Here is a 15488-nt window from a genome sequence, read left to right on the forward strand (position 1 = left end):
CCGTGGTGATTGAGAAACTCCAGCACTGCTGGAGAAGGAGCGGGCAACCCCAGAGTAAGAGTTTGGTTTCTGTAGAGATGAGCCCAGCGATAAACAGACAGACTTTCTAATTTGGGGGTTGTGATGTGGGTGGATGCTGCAAGCGGATGCTGCAAGATAAACCAGTTGCCAGGAACTGCTATCCCAGTGCTCACTGTCACACAGCAGGGACTGGTGAGGAAAACAGGAGGGTCAGGAGTGCCCAGCTCCCTGATTGTGCAGCTGGAGACCCTGCAGGGCCTGCAGCAGTGGGTGCTGACACAGCTCCTGCCCGTGTCACACCATCCCCACTCGGATCACCCGGAGCTGTGACGCTCTCTGGTCCTGCGTGGAGCAGGCAGAGGCAGCAGGTAGGGATGGGTTATTGTGGAGAGCTTTATAGATAATTGGCTGGCTGAGAAAGGCCACTTTGATGTGATACCGTTGGATAAGGTTAGGGGAAACAAGCTGGGGATTAAGTAGTCAGTGTCCAGTCACTGACAAGGGTCATGGTGACCTTTGCTGCAACATGAAGATGGGGGAGAAAATCTTTTGCCAGAAAAATGAAGATAGCCTAGGTAGAATAGCCACAGGAATGTAAACATAGAAACAAAATAATCATTGGAGCATAGAAGTAGGTGTGGTTGATTCATGTGTGTTTTAACCAATAATGAGCTCAGCTTTGCAATATGGATAAGCTTCATTAACACCAATATAAATATGTGTGAGCTATCAATAAACTTTGAGATTTGCTGCTCACGCATTTTGTGTGCTGCAATTCCTCCGCCGTTCCCTACAGGTTATTACAGCAGAGCTTCCTGCAGGATGAGGTGTGGGACGTGTGCCTGACCCCTGATCCCAGCTCAGCTTTGGGGGAAACACACAAAACCCAGCCAGGGATGTGGAGTGTCCCAGGCAGCCACGGTGTCCCACGGAGCTGTGGGATCCCCACACCCTGTGATGATATCTGCCATTTCAGCCCACTTCACGTTCTCTCGTGGGCTTTGCTCCAGGGATTTACATAACCCTCTGCCAAGGAGGCAGGGACAAGAAATATTGTTCAGGAATATCCTACCTGGATGGGTTCAGCTGATATGGGAAGGGGTGGCACTCACAGGGGCTTCCCCAGCTCAGTGACAGGGCAGCACTCTCTGAGTACTGGGAATTATTGATCTCCCAGCACAGCCAGCAGAACCCAGGAGGCACCTGCTGGAAGCAGGGAACAGCTCAGAACTGCTCCCTGCCTGACACAGAATGAAGCAGCAGCAGAGCCTCTCCCTGTCCCAGGACATGCAGCTCACCCTGGATGTGTCTGGCTGTGCAAACTGACCACGTGTGGTCATGGACACATCTCAACGAGCTCCAAAGGTCATCCTGTGGCCACAGCCCTGTCTGGGAATGTGGGATCTGCCTCCAGGATCTCAGTGTTGGCAGCACACAGGGCATGGCCAGGGCAGTCCCAGCCTCAGGCATCCTAAATCCCTTCCAGACTGGCCCTAGAGCCACAGCTGGAGGCTCCTGGAGCATCTGCACTGCCTGGGAGGCAATGGGGCACCCTGGCACCCCAAAACAGCCTTCTCCAATGTTCTGTTCATTGGTAGAGCTGGGCTGGAGCTTTGGTCTGAGTTACAAAACCTTCCTCACCTCTTCTCTTTAAAGAAAAAGAGACTTTGAGACAGCTCAATTACAAAATAACATTTAAAACTTGTCAGGGTTTATTAGGTGCCACACATAGCAGTGAGTTGCTGTGCAGGTGGTAACCAGGAGGCTGGAACAGGCCGAGCTGTTCCCTCCCCGTGGTGCTGCACAGTGGGACACAGAACTCACAGGATGGACAGGGACATAAAACAGGGGATTCTGACCCAAGTGACCTGGAAATCACTTCCAAGCATCCTGCCCCTGCTCTTGCCTTGACTTGCACTTCCTTCAGTGGCAGAACGGGGATTTCCAGTCTGTTCCTATGCCCACAGGGACACCCCACACTGGCTCTGCACCACGCAGCAGGAACAGCACGATGTGACATGTGCCAGCACAGTCCCTCCCTCCAGCTCTTCAGTGGTGCTCCTTGAGGGCACTAAACCCAAACAACCCCTCTGAGGACACATGGGGTTCATGGCAAGGGAGCTGAAGCTGAAATTACAGGCAGTGAGGACAAGCCCAGAGTCTTGGTTGGTGGCTGCACGTTGCAGCACATCTGAGGAGTGTCTGAAGCCTGGCTGTGGCTGTAGGAGGCACCCAGAGATTGGGCACAACCCCACAGGGCTCCATCCTTGGCCCACTTCTCTTCAACATCTTCTTTCAATGCTTTTGCTGCTTCAAACCTCTCTCCATTTGTCCTTTGCTGAGTTGTTTGTCGGGGCTGGGCTTCTGGGCTGGCTTTTTGGTGGGTTTAATTTGATTTGTTAACTCAGGGCTTATTGCTATTCCATTGTCAATAGTGCGTAGCAGAAAGAGCTGAGATTTAAAAGAACTCTTTGGAACCTCAACAACAGGCTGTGTGTTGTGGCTCATGTGCTTTCACAATCCCTTTCTTTCCAGTTTTTCCAGTATGGCCTGAATTCTGTGGACGGACTCTTTCCTGGCCTGCCGGACACTGTCCTGGCCCCCAGTCTCAATGGAATCCAGCTCCAGCAGCAGCTTGGTCAACATCTCCTCCAGCAGCCTGTAGGATTTATCTGTCTTTTTCCCTACAAACTCATCCACCTCTTCCTCCAGCTGTTCAGCCTCCCCCATGACGTGGAGGATCCTCTGAATCTCTGGCTGCAGGGCTGCAGGATGTGTGGCAGGGTGCTCAGCAGGTCTGAAGCCCAGCTCCTGGCTCCTGGCCATGGGTTTCCGTGAGGTGTGGTCATAGAGCTGGGGCTGGGCACTGTACTGCACCCTGGGCTGGGATGGGGCAGGCTTGGCCACCCTGTGCTCGTTCACTGAGTGCCGCTGGTTGCCATCAGAATAGTAACTGTGCTGGCTGGGGCTTTGCTCAGCTCTGTCGTAGACAGAGTCCTGCAGTCAGAGGGAGAAAACATCTCTAAGTGCATTTCCTTTTAACCTGCAGCTTCCTGCTCTCATCCTGCACCCAACGGGGCTGGGGATGCTTGGGACAGGGAGCTGTGCTCTGCTCCCATGGTAGAAAACAACACCCCAGCAAGGGGCACCTGTGCAGAGGAGGAATCTGAACCCCTGAACCCCCCATCAGGGTGTTGGAGACATCTTTTATGGAAAATCCTTTCTTTAGGATTTTTCCTCCTGAGAAGCTGAGAGGCCTCAGGAACAAAATGTAACCAATGGTTATCTGCTGCTGTGGAATGCAACAGGTGCATCTTTGATTAGCCCATGTTAGTTGTTTCTAATTAATGGCCAATCACAGCCCAGCTGGCTCAGACAGAGAGTCTGAGCCACAAACTTTTGTAATCATTCTTTCCTATTCTATTCTTAGCCAGCCTTCTAAGGAAATCCTTTCTTCTATTCTTTTAGTATAGTTTCAATGTAATATATAATAATAAAATAATAAATCAGCCTTCTGAAACATAGAGTCAAACACTTGTCTCTTCCCTCAACCTGAGACCCCTGTGAACACCGTCACATCAGGGCTGCTACTGGGCACCAAAAAAGTGGAGTCACTTTAAAGCCTGCCAGACCCATTTCAAGACCCATTTCAAGACCCACCCGGGACATTTTATCCTTCACAAGAATCACAGCATGGGTTTAAGTCCTCTGTGTGCAAACAGGAGCTCACCTGTGCCTGTGAGTCCCAGGAGGGCGGGTGGGAAGGGGCCCCGCTGCCGCTCCAGGCTGGCTGTGAATCCGAGATGTAGAGGCTGCCGTGCCCCGAGGCGGGCCAGGCGTAGCGAGGCTGCACCCCAAAGCCAGAGTGGGGGCCCCAGGTGTCCTCCAGGGCTCGGGGCTGTGGCACTGGGCCCTGCCCTGTCACCCCTGCGCTGCTGTCTCCATAGGGATACTGCGGCATTGGCATTCCTGGGGTCTGCAGGGATGGGAACAGGAGTTACAGGGGGGCACTGCACCCTCACCCAGCCCTGGGACAGGCATTACAGGGGGGTCACTGCACCCTCAGACAGCCCTGGGACAGGCATTACAGGGGGGTCATTGCACCCTCACACAGCCCTGGGACAGGCATTACAGGGGTGTCACTGCACCCTCACCCAGCCCTGGGACAGGCATTACAGGGGGGTCATTGCACCCTCACACAGCCCTGGGACAGGCATTACAGGGGTGTCACTGTACCCTCACACAGCCCTGGGAGCTGGGCAGGCGTTACAGGGGTATCACTGCCAGCCCTGCACCCTGGGACAGGCGTTACAGGGGGGTCATTCCCAGCCCTGCCCGTCACCCAGCCCTGGGAGCTGGATGGAACAGCAGCAGCTCAGGTTGGCCACCCAATTCCCACTTTCCCGACCCAAAAGCTCAGAGTCTCCAGGGAACAGGGTGCCCACCACTTTTGCCCAGAGTAAAACCAGGCAGCACCAGGCACTCAGAGCCACCCCCAGTCCCACCAGAGCCGCTTCCCCTGGCACAACCCCACCACCCATGCCAGGACCCACAGGCTCTGCCCCTTACCTGTGGCGGGGAGTAGCCGGGCACCGGGTGCCTGCGGAGGGCCGAGCCCTCGGGGGGACACTCGGGGGGGACGTAGCTCCAGGCGGGAGCGGGCGACGGGGGCCGGTAGAGGCCCGTGGGCTCCGGGGGGTAGGGGCTGCGCGGGGGCCCCGAGCAGTAGAAGCCCCGTGCCTGGGGCAGGCTGGCGTAGTGCGGGTACGGGGGGCTGTAGGCTCCGTTGGCATAGGGAGAATCCATCGCCTGGGGACAAGGGAAGAGCACAGGGAAGGTGATGGGACACGGGCACAGGTGCTCCAAGGAACGAGTCTGGCCCTTCTGCAGGGGGTTCCTTTGCCCTGCAGCTGATTTGCCCCAGTTTTTAGGCTTTCCTGGTCTAAGCTGGCTGTACCAGGTCTTGCTCAGCCAAGCTGGGCTCAGGGGGAGGTGTGCAGCCCCTCACAGTGAGCAGCTCCTGCAGGATTCAATGCCAGCTCTGCATCACCGACGGGAGGATGGAAAACTCCCCAGGAAAGTTCATTCTCAAACAGACAAGTTCTGCCAGCCAGTGTTCATGAAAACCTCATTCTCAAACAGACAAGCTCTGCCAGCTCTCCTGGAGCTGCAGCTCATGTGGGTTTCTGTCTGCACACCCAGGCCACATCTGAGAATTTACCTGGATCCATCCCATAACTGATGTGTAGGGAATGTGAGTTTCCACCTGACAGCAGAGGGGATGCTGAAGGACAGGATTTCCCTGCACCTTCGGGCAAAGCAGCATTCTTCTACCCTGAGCTGCTTCCCAGCTGTACAGGAGGCTGTATAACCTGTGTGCCGGGATTTATGGAAGGGCTGGACCATCCTGACAGCCCAGAGGAGAAACCAAACCAAACCACAAAGCACGGCTGGAGAGCAGAGCCTGCTCCGGCACAGCAAAGCCCTTCTTATCACACCGGATTTGCACGGCAGCCCGAAACCCAGCTGCTATCAACGCCGCGGGTACCGGACCCGGCAATGCCCAGCCGTGGTACCGGACCCGGCAATGCCCAGCGCCGTTACCGTGGCCCTCCCGCTCCGCAAAGCGCTCCGGGGTCCCCGCGTTCTCCGCACCATCACAGCGCCCCAGAAACGTCCCCGTGCAGCGTCTCCCTCCTTCCCCGCGCTCCTTTCCGCCCCGTTACACGCCCGGAGGGCTCCGCGAGCAGAGCCACGAGAACCGGCGGGGCGTGGGAGGCTCCGGGCAGGGCCGCCCGGGGACCGCCCTGCGCGCCCGTTACCGGGGCACGGCCGGGCTGAGCGCTGCCCGCCTGCCCCGAGGGCCGTTTCTGTCCCGGGGACCGTGCCCTCCCCGGGAGCCCTGTCTGATCCTGGGGGCCGTGCCGATCCCGGGGCCGTTTCCGTCCCGGGGGCTCTGTCCCTCCCAGGGGTTTCTGTCCGTCCCGGGCCCGTGTCCGATCCCAGGGGCCGTGCCCTCCCCAGGGGCTCTGTCTGTCCCGGGGGCCGTTTCCGTCCCAGGGTCCGTGCCCTGCCCCCGTTACCTGCGCGGCCGCCGCGGGCGGGCCCGGCCCGGCCGTGCGGGACTCCATGGCGGCCGCCAAGGCCACGCCCCCAATGCGCCCCGTGCCCAATCGGCGGCCGCTCCCCTCTCCCTCCGGCCAATCGGCGGCGGCCCCGCGCGCACGGCTGGCGCGGCTTAAAAGGGCAGCAGCGGGTGGGCCCCGCCCGGCGCGGGCGGTTCCGGGGCGGCGGCAGCGGCACCGGCGCATGGCGGCGCTTCCGCTGCGGGCGCGGCGGCACCATGAACTACATGCCCGGCACGGCCAGCCTGATCCAGGACATCGACAGTGAGTGTCCCGGGGCCGCCCCGCCGTGGGCTCCCGCTCCCCCGGGTCCTGCCCCGCGGTTCCGCTCTTCCCGTAGCGAGCCGCCCCCCGTGGAGCCCGGCGGGTCCCGGAGCCGCGGGGGCCGTGCCCGACGCTCCGCTCTCCTTTCCCGCAGAGAAGCACCTGGTGCTGCTGCGGGACGGCCGGACGCTCATCGGGTACCTGCGCAGCATCGACCAGTTCGGTACGGCTGGGCCGGGGCAGCGCCGTGGATGGCGCGGAGGAGGAGGATGAGGAGGAGGAGGGAGCCGTAGTCTTCTCCAGTGTGGTTGTGCTGGGGGTTGAACCTCTGGACCGGGCGCTTCGCGGGGGTTTCTCCCGCACTGGACGCTCCCCGTGCCGCGGGTGCATCCAGCGCTGTGGCTCTGCTTGTTGGGCAGAAGCACCGGGCGATGTTCTTCATCCTCCCCCCGGGGCCGGGCGATGTTCTTCATCCTCCCCCCGGGGCCGGGCGATGTTCTTCATCCTCCCCCCGGGGCCGGGTGCTGTTTATCCTTGCCCAGAGCTTGCAGCACCAGCATCGCCATCACATTCTGTGCTGGAGAGGCTCGGGTGGGCTCAGCTCGGAGCTCGCTGGGTCTCGGTGGCTTCAGTGCCCCAGCTCCGGCAGCCACCGAGTGCCAGGGGACTGCTCCGGTGGGACGGGGGACGCTGCTCAGCCACGGTTCACGGTGGAACGTCGCTGGTTTTGTGTTTGTCTCGTTGCTGCAGCAAACTTGGTGTTGCACCAGACTGTGGAGCGCATCCACGTGGGCAAGAAGTATGGGGACATCCCTCGGGGCATCTTCGTGGTGAGGGGCGAGAATGTGGTGCTGCTGGGGGAGATTGTAAGTGCTCAAATCCCACTGCTGGGGGGGTTTGTGGTCGGTCTGTCTGTCTGTCTGCTGTGAAATGCGGTTGCTGTCGTGTTGGGCTGGAATTGGAGCCGCCTCCAGGGCCAGCTCAGGCTGAGGCATCCCAGAAAGGCCGGCCTGCAGGGCAGGGCTGCCTCCTGCTGCCACGGCCCCTCTGGGATGACACAAGGACAAAGAGCTGTGGGGAAGCTCCAGCTCGGGTGGCACTGCTGGCTGCCTGGTACCTCCCTGCTGGCTCTGCCCCAGCAGGCAGCGTCTGGGATGGGCTCAGCAGGAGCCCAGCACTGTTTGCTCAGAGCCCACATCCCCACCCCTCAGAGCACTTCCAGCACCTCTGTTTTCTGTCAGCCCCGCTGTTTGCTGGGACTCGCTGCATGGGCACAGCTGATTGTTTGCATGTGCTGAGGCCTCCTTTCTCCTGCAGGACCTGGAGAAGGAGAGTGACACACCTCTGCAGCAGGTGTCCATCGAGGAGATCCTGGAGGAGCAGCGGGTGGAGCAGCAGGCCAAGCAGGAGTCAGAGAAGCTGAAGGTGCAGGCTCTGAAGGAGCGAGGCCTCTCAGTGCCACGTGCTGACACATTGGATGAGTATTGAGGGGCTCCCCCCTCTCCTGCAGGGAGCCAGGGCTGCTCCAGGACCCCCCTGGGCAGGCACACACTGCCTGGAAAGGCAGGTTTCATTTTCAGATTGTCTTTTCCATGGTGCTGGTAACTGTACACAAATCATGCCTTTAGTCTCCTTCTGGAGAAGGAGATGAGGAGGGCCCAGCGCACTGGGAGTGCAAGCATTTGTGTTTGGGAGGCAAATCACTGCTCCTTGGCTTTGTTTGCTTTTTCCTCCTCACATGACTCTGGGTGAGAGTTTCCTTGACATGTAAATAAATCCTTGATCCTGACGTCGATGGTTTTCCAGTGTTCTGGCCCTGGCAGTTCCCCTCTCTCAGGACGAGCACCCCTCAGCCAGCTCTTGTCCCCTCCATGTGCTGTGCAGGGACAGAGGTGACCCCTGCTCCAGCCATGGGCTGGGCTCACTCTGACAGAACGCTGGAGCCTGTGGCAAAATCCTGCTCTGGGAGGGGAGCAGAACCTGGGTACCCCTGTACCCCAACACAGAGCACCCATACCCCCCAGCCAGGCTGTGCCCCTCCTGTGCAGCTGAACCCACTAATTACCAGCTGAACCCACTAATTACCAGCTGAACCCACTAATTACCTGCTGGTAAAGAGCTGCTGCACCTGGGCAGAGCCTGGAGCTCCAGCCCCTCCTCGCTCCGTGCTGGAGGAGCTGCTGCAGCTGTGTCAGCCTGGAGAATCCTTTGCCCCGAGGTGTCCTGGCCCTTCCTCCCGTGGGGAGGAGAGTCCTTGGCCTCAGGGCTGGCTCTGGGCAGCTGCCAGGCCCCAGGAGCCTCCTGGTGTGGGCAGGGAAGGGCAAACCTCGGCAGGGAGAATCCCTGGACAACCTGGGGCTGCTCCCCTGGGCAGTGGGAGCTCTTTTCCATGCTGGGGGGGACAGAGGAAAAGCCCAGCTCTGCTTGCTGGGGCTGAGCACTGGCAGCAGTTGTGGCCAGTGCTGGCCCACTCTCACTGGCCCAGGGACCACTCACTTTGGGGGAGAAACATTTCTGCCCCATTGGGCATGAGTGGGTGTTGTGGGTAGTGAAGGTTTAAACAAGGAAATGCTATTTCTTGTTCTAACAAAACTGAATAAAAAGCATTTATGGAGCTGATGCCTGTGGCTGGAAAGTCTCTGGCAGGCAGGGATGGCTCTTTGGGGGTGTTTGTGCTGTCACTGTTTGTTTGGGGGATGTTTTGGGGTGAGGGGGGATCAGGGCAGAGATGCCCGTGGTGGCTGGGGGGAGGCAAGGGCTGCCCAGCCCCGGTGCTGGGGTCCCAGCCCTGCAGCCCAGGGCTTGGGGGGTGCAAGGAGCTGGTGGGGGTCAAGACATGGACCCATCCTTGCTGCTCTTGAGCCCATTATCTTATCAGGGTGTTGGGTGTGACCTCTGTGGCACTCTGTGGTTTGTCTGTGCTCTCCAAATAGCACCAGGGCAGCCTTGGGATGGGGGGACACCCCCTGGCTGTGCTGCTGCAGAGGGACAGGGTCACCCTGACAGAGCCTGGGAATGGGCTGGGAGAGGGGAATGTTCTAGAAGGAGGCTCAGCTGGGCAGGGTGGGAGGCTTGGGGCAGCCTCAGGGTTCTTGGGTCCCTGAGCCTTCAGGCCCCAGTGAAGCTCCAGTGCCTTTGGTTGGCATCGTTTTGGTTTTTGTACGTTTTGTACATTTGTGAAGCTTTGTACTCCAAGCCCTGTGTGTGGTGACTTTGTGCAGGAGCCTGGGGGTGCCTCAGGGGGCTGTGGGGGCTGAGCTGTCCCAGTTAACCAGATCCCCCTGAGGGTTCTTGCTGCCTTTTTGGGGTCTGTGTCCTGCTCTGGGGACTGCTCACCTGCAGCATGTCCTCCCATGCTGTGGCACAGCGTGGCTGTGCCTGTGTCCCCTCCTGAGGGCACAGCTGGGGTGGTGCCCTCCAGCCTGGAGCCAGAGGGGCGGCTCTGCGTGGTTTGTTTTGGTTCTTGTCACAAACAACTGCGTGTCCTTGTGCCGAGGCCTCGTGCTGGGAGCAGCGGCTCCATCTGGGATAACAGCCCTGGATTGCTCCTGCCAGGGGCTCCCTGGATCTGGGATAACAGCCCTGGATTGCTCATAGGGGCTCCCTGGATCTGGGATAACAGCCCTGGATTGCTCCTGCCAGGGGCTCCCTGGATCTGGGATAACAGCCCTGGATTGCTCATAGGGGCTCCCTGGATCTGGGATAACAGCCCTGGATTGCTCATAGGGGCTCCCTGGATGTGGGATAAGAACCCTGGATCTCTCACAGCCAGGGCTCCCTGGATCTGGGATAACAGCCCTGGATCACTCACAGCTCTGGGGCTGTGTGCCCTCACTCCCTGCACAGGGGGACTGCAAGGGCTGGGGCACAGCACGATATTGGGGTGTCTCTGGTGTCCCCAACACCCAGACCTCTCAGTGCTCTGCATGTCCTTGGCCAGAGCTCTGGGCTGGGCACTCCCAGGGCTCCCAAACCCTCTCTCCCCACCTGTGCAGGGAGGTGGGAGCAGGTGGGTGAAGCCCAGAGGTGGGGAGAGCTGTGCCATGACCCAGGAATCACACTTGTGGGAGCGTGGCTGCAAAGAGGAGCTCCCAGCAAAGGTTTTGGGAAGGGAGAGTGCAGCTGCTGGCTTCCTCCTGCTCCCTGCAGCACCTCCCTGTAACCCCACAATGCTGACCTGAGCCTGAGGTGTTTCCTGGCACACAGTGCAGAAAGGCAGCCCTGGGGAGCAGCAGGAGTGTTCTGGAAGGCAGGTGGGACTCAAATCACCTCGGGAAAGCTGGGGACAGGCAGGGGGGGACAAAGAGCTCCCCGTGGCTGAGTGGCTGGCGCAGTGAGGGGGTGACCTCCCCCTGGGCCAAGCTGTTGAAATGGGGGAGCAAGGTCAGGCTCCCTGCAGAGGGTGCAGGGGCTGACGTCAAAGGAAGCAGCTGTAATTCACAGGTTCCTGCGAGTGCTGGTCTGCAGGCCGTAATTCATCCCAGAAATGTCATTTCAGCCTTGAGCATTATCGCTGCTCTGCCGTGTCCCACTGCTGGGGCAGATAACGGGGCCTGGGGAGTAGGGGGGCTGCCTGGGGCTGCTCCTCACTTCAGCCCCAGGCTCAGCAGCTCAATGGATTTCATATTCAGCTTTCTGTGGGTTCCTGTGCACAGAGCTCAGCCTGGCTGATTATTCCACAGTGTGTTGTGTTGTCCATCGTTTGTGGCGGTGTTCATAGGGGTCTTAGGATGAGGGAAGAGATGAGAATGTTGACTCCATGTTTTAGAAGGCTTGATTTATTGTTTTATGATATATATTATATGCAAACAATACTAAAAGAAAAGAAAGGATTTCATCAGAAGGCTAGCTAAGAATAGAAAAAGAATGATAATAAAGGCTTGTGACTGACCGAGACAGTCCAGAAACCTGGACTGTGATTGGCCGTTCATTAGAAACAACCACATGAGACCAATCCCAGATGCACCTGTTGCATTCCACAATAGCAGATAACCATTGGTTACATTTTGTTCCTGAGGCCTCTCAGCTTCTGAGGAGAAAAAATCCTAAGGAAAGGATTTTTCAGAAAATATCACAGCTACAATCATTATCCCTTATTATCAATTGTCTCCCATCAAAGCTTGGCCTCGATGACCTTGGAGGACTTTTCCATCCTTACTGACTGCACTGTGCTGATCTGTCACCTGTCAGTAGAAGTCAGAATGCTGCTCCGTGCCCTGGGCCGCAGCTCCGTGTTGGGGATGCCTCAGGGCAGGGGAGAAGCTGCTCAAGGGGGCTCTGCCTGCCGAGCCCCGGGGCCGGAGCTGCTCAGGGGGGGCTCTGCCTGCCGAGCCCCGGGGCCGGAGCTGCTCAGGGGGGCTCTGCCTGCCGAGCCCCGGGGCCGGGGCGGCTCCGCGGGGCCCTCACGCTCCCGGCCCCGTGTGCTGTGCTCGGGGAGCGGGGCTGGCCTTGGCCCGCGGGGCCCGGCCCGCCGTGAGGGCCCGCAGTGACGGCTCTTATCTCCCGCCTGACGGGGCAGAATCCTTCAGCACCGCGTACTTAAGGCCGCGCACGGCGGGGCCGGGCCAGAGCAGCGATCGGCGCAGACGGACGGACACCGGGACAGCGCGGACACCGCTGAGGGCACCGCCACTGCCACCGCCAGAGCCACCACCACTGCCCGGCCACCACCGCAGGCACCACTGAGGGCACCGCCACTGCCACCACCGCAGCCACAGCCCAGCCGACGCTCCGACCCCTCAGGAGATGCTGCCAGCCACGTCCAAGCTCTGCGCCGCCATCTCCTACCGCCACCTGCGCAACATGACCGGTGAGTCCGGCTGCCTGGGACAGGACAAGGCCGAGGGAGCTCCTGTCCGGCTGTCTGGGACAGGATGGGGCTGGGGCAGTCCCTGTCTGGCTGTTTGGGTCAGGATAAAACCAGGACAGCCCCTGTCCGGCTGCCTGGGGCTCGGGGATTCTCTCCCCGCTGTCACAGGTAGAGTGAGATTTTCTGACAAAAGTTTATTAGAGAAGCTCCTGTTGAGTCACAAGCTCCAGAAAGGGCTCACTTTCTTCCTAAACTCCTCAGAGTGGTGGCTTGGGCCTCGGTGATGTTCTCCCCACTCTGCAGCATGTTGGGTTCTATGATTTACTGTCCCTGAAACCCTAAACCCTGTCACTGAGGGGCTGGCTCGTGTCCCTGTGACCAGCTCTGGCTGTGAGAATTTTGTACCTCTGTGCTCCATTTCCATGCTCTTTCCTGGGCACCTGCACATTTTTCCTCAGTGTTTTTACTGCTGCAGGGAGCTGGACCCAGTTCAGGATTGCTTAGTACAGCCTACCCCAGTGTGATGGCAACCAGCTGCTCCCTGTGCCTGTAGGGACACCGAGATGGTGGCAAGCAGGGACTTTTCCATGCTGTGTGCTTAAATGGGGGAAAAGCCCCACGGTAAGGGCCAGGTGGTGCTGGTGGGTGACACGCTCTCTCCCCAGGTCTGAGGAGACAAGCTGCCGTGGCCATCAGCCAGGAGCTGAGCAGGCTGGCCAGCCACAGCCCAGGACCCAGCACCTGGATCCACCAGGTGCGCAGGAGAAGCTCCTTGCTCAGTAAGTGACACATCTGAGGGGTCTGTTCCTTTCCTGCTGGGGGGAAACCCTCACAGGCTGGGGGAAAACCTGCTTGAGGGTGGGCTGTGCTTCTGCTGAGCCAAAGGCAGAGTGGGAACTGGGTATAATCCCCATCCCCTGGACACAGAGAGGGGTATTTGGTGTAGGTAAAGCTCATCTGGCACATTACAGTGCTCTTGCTCAGCCCTGCCTCTATCTGCAGGCTCAAGGCTGGAGGAGAAACCCTTCAGCGAGATGGAAATGTCTTACATCAAGCAAGGAGAGGAGGCCCTGCAGAAATCCCTCAGAATCCTGGAGGACCAGGACGACTGGAAGACAGAGACGGTGGCGGTGGGTGCTGTGCCCCGTGGTGCTTCCTTGCAGCCCTCCCTGCCCCTGAGAGCAGCTCTGGTGGTAACTCTGCCATCCCCTCACAGGGTAACGGGGACAAAGTGCTGAGCAAGGTGCTGCCAGATGTGGGGAAGGTGTTCCGGCTGGAGGTGGTGGTGGACCAGCCCCTGGACACGGTGTACGGAGAGCTGGTGGACAACATGGAGCAGATGGGAGAATGGAACCCCAGCGTCAAAGAAGTCAGGGTAGGAGAATGTGTCAGATCTGTCACTGCCAGCCTGTGTTCTGTGCATTTCCTGCTGCAGATGTAGAGGAGGTTTTGCAGTATCTGTGTTGAGGAGAGTCTGGAGCAGCTTCTGTGTGATTAATTCTGCAGGAAATTAATGCAAGGAAGCACCTTGCACTTTCCTGCAAGGAGCTGCCAGTTCTGCTGGAAGGTGGGGCTGATCTGGGGAAGAAATAGGCACAAGGAATCAGAGAAGCAGTAAGGGAATAGCTTTTCACTCGGGAATTGAAAACAGTACTCACCTGGGGGCGAGCAATATTTGGAATTATTGTCATTGTCAAATCTTTGTCAGACCCTGTATCTGAACACCTGGTAACCAGAGGCACTTTTAGCTGTGCTTGAAGTAAGTGCAAGTTTTAATTCTGAACTGCAGATCCTGGAGAAGATTGGGAAGGACACCGTGATCACCCACGAGAAGGCGGCCGCGACCCCTGGGAACATCGTGGGGCCCCGGGACTTTGTGAGCGTGCGGTGCTCCAGGAGACGTGGCTCCACCTGTGTCCTGGCAGGGATGTCCACCACCTACGGGGCCATGCCCGAGCAGGAGGGCTTCATAAGGTACCTGCACCTGCTCAGTCCTGTTATGTGTGAGCAGGGAGGAGATTCCCACAGGGCACGAGGGTTTTACTGCGGGCTCAGGGTCGCTGGGTTTCTACAGGCAGCAGGAGCTGCTGCAGAAAGCCCAAAGTGTATTTTTGAGGCTGGATAAAGTCCAAGTTTGGGTCTGACCTGAGCCTCTTTCCCCACCAGGGCTGAGAATGGTCCCACCTGCATGGTGCTGCGCCCGCTGCCTGGCAGCCCCTCCCGGACCAGGCTCACCTGGCTGCTCAGCATTGACCTCAAGGTACCTGGGGCTGGGGGGAGCCTGGGGGAGCCCGGGGCTCTGGGGAGGCTGGTTCTGCTCACAGGCTGTGTCTGCTCTCCCCAGGGGTGGCTGCCCAAGACCATCATCAACCAGGTCCTGTCCCAGACACAGGTGGACTTTGCCAAACACCTGCGGCAGCGCCTGGCCCAGCCGGTGCCTGCGGCCTGCTGACCACCAGGGCCTGCTGACCACAGCCTGCTGACCACCAGGGCCTGCTGACCACCAGGGCCTGCTGACCACAGCCTGCTGACCACCATGACCCACTGACCACCAGGGCCTGCTGACCACCATGACCCACTGACCACAGCCTGCTGACCACCATGACCCACTGACCACCAGGGCCTGCTGACCACCATGACCCACTGACCACCAGGGCCTGCTGACCACCATGACCCACTGACCACCATGACCTGCTGACCACCACGACCTACTGACCACCACCCACTGACCACCCCATGCAGGGCTTCCTTCAGGGGCCAAGTATGGAATCTTGTCACTTCAATTAGCTAAGGCCTTTAATAGCAGACTCCACTAATTAATACATAGTTACACTCAATAAATAGAAGTTTATTTATTGAAGCTCGTTGTCTAAGTGCAGGACTAAAAATTTAACTCCTGCAGTTGCTTAACTGAGCACGTGCTGGCCCAGTCAGCCAACTCCACCCTCCCTAATTACTTTCAATGAATAAATACAGCTTTAATTAGTGCTGTCTACAATTAAAGGTCTGGGCTAATGAGTTATTAGGGAGACAGCTGACTGGGAAGGTACATCCTCAGTGAGGCAAACACAAACTTGACTGAACCTCAACTTTTACTCTCCCAAAGCTTAAACGCAGCACTTACTTAACAATTTTGTTATGCTCTAATTTATTTTTTTCTGTACCAACACATAAGAAGTGTCAAATTATTTATTCACCCAAAGCTCTGCAGTGATGATTATTAGGCCCCATGTAACTCCTGTGCACAGGAGATCTTCAGCTCAAAAGAT

General features: G+C 58.4%; 3 protein-coding genes across 4 annotated transcripts; 2 read left to right on the forward strand and 1 right to left on the reverse strand.

The window, feature by feature from the left end:
* Window positions 1-1702: 1702 nt before the first annotated feature.
* On the reverse strand, window positions 1703-6210 carry BAG4 (BAG cochaperone 4). Its single transcript, XM_071454687.1, has 4 exons — window positions 6105-6210; window positions 4591-4830; window positions 3752-3997; window positions 1703-3018 (listed from the first exon to the last, which is right to left on the reverse strand). The coding sequence occupies exons 1-4, from the start codon at window positions 6150-6152 to the stop codon at window positions 2536-2538; spliced, it is 1017 nt and encodes a 338-aa protein (XP_071310788.1). The 5' UTR covers window positions 6153-6210; the 3' UTR covers window positions 1703-2535.
* A 45-nt stretch (window positions 6211-6255) lies between these two features.
* Window positions 6256-9029, forward strand: LSM1 (LSM1 homolog, mRNA degradation associated). Of its 2 annotated transcripts, XM_071454689.1 has the most exons (4): window positions 6256-6410; window positions 6565-6633; window positions 7161-7276; window positions 7728-9029. In XM_071454689.1, exons 1-4 carry the CDS (start codon window positions 6365-6367, stop codon window positions 7896-7898), a joined length of 402 nt encoding a protein of 133 aa, XP_071310790.1. In that variant the 5' UTR covers window positions 6256-6364; the 3' UTR covers window positions 7899-9029. The 2 variants fall into 2 exon arrangements, with proteins under 2 accessions (XP_071310790.1, XP_071310791.1); XM_071454690.1 differs by lacking the exon at window positions 6565-6633 and having other exon boundaries at window positions 6270-6410.
* Window positions 9030-9217: 188 nt separating this feature from the next.
* STAR (steroidogenic acute regulatory protein) lies at window positions 9218-15427 on the forward strand. Its single transcript, XM_071454668.1, has 7 exons — window positions 9218-12219; window positions 12885-12998; window positions 13222-13349; window positions 13436-13594; window positions 14009-14193; window positions 14386-14479; window positions 14564-15427. Exons 1-7 carry the CDS (start codon window positions 12156-12158, stop codon window positions 14669-14671), a joined length of 852 nt encoding a protein of 283 aa, XP_071310769.1. The 5' UTR covers window positions 9218-12155; the 3' UTR covers window positions 14672-15427.
* The last annotated feature ends 61 nt before the right edge of the window (window positions 15428-15488 follow it).

This window comes from Agelaius tricolor, unplaced genomic scaffold, assembly GCF_023055355.1.
Source record: "Agelaius tricolor isolate 1412-34295 unplaced genomic scaffold, bAgeTri1.0.p SCAF_41, whole genome shotgun sequence".
NCBI lineage: Eukaryota > Metazoa > Chordata > Aves > Passeriformes > Icteridae > Agelaius > Agelaius tricolor.

What these genes read in the sequence shown, in the direction of transcription:
- BAG4 (XM_071454687.1), bottom strand. Translation starts at nt 6,152, where the DNA reads ATGGAGTCCCGCACGGCCGGGCCGGGCCCGCCCGCGGCGGCCGCGCAG. An exon ending in CGCCCGCGGCGGCCGCGCAG is followed by an intron (nt 4,831 to 6,104) that starts GTAACGGGGGCA and finishes CCTTGTCCCCAG; the next exon opens with GCGATGGATTCTCCCTATGC. An exon ending in CCTGGGACTCACAGGCACAG is followed by an intron (nt 3,019 to 3,751) that starts GTGAGCTCCTGT and finishes CTCTGACTGCAG; the next exon opens with GACTCTGTCTACGACAGAGC.
- LSM1 (XM_071454689.1), top strand. Translation starts at nt 6,365, where the DNA reads ATGAACTACATGCCCGGCACGGCCAGCCTGATCCAGGACATCGACA. An exon ending in CCTGATCCAGGACATCGACA is followed by an intron (nt 6,411 to 6,564) that starts GTGAGTGTCCCG and finishes CCTTTCCCGCAG; the next exon opens with AGAAGCACCTGGTGCTGCTG. An exon ending in GCGCAGCATCGACCAGTTCG is followed by an intron (nt 6,634 to 7,160) that starts GTACGGCTGGGC and finishes TCGTTGCTGCAG; the next exon opens with CAAACTTGGTGTTGCACCAG.
- STAR (XM_071454668.1), top strand. Translation starts at nt 12,156, where the DNA reads ATGCTGCCAGCCACGTCCAAGCTCTGCGCCGCCATCTCCTACCGCCAC. An exon ending in CAGGAGAAGCTCCTTGCTCA is followed by an intron (nt 12,999 to 13,221) that starts GTAAGTGACACA and finishes CTCTATCTGCAG; the next exon opens with GCTCAAGGCTGGAGGAGAAA. An exon ending in GGAAGACAGAGACGGTGGCG is followed by an intron (nt 13,350 to 13,435) that starts GTGGGTGCTGTG and finishes ATCCCCTCACAG; the next exon opens with GGTAACGGGGACAAAGTGCT.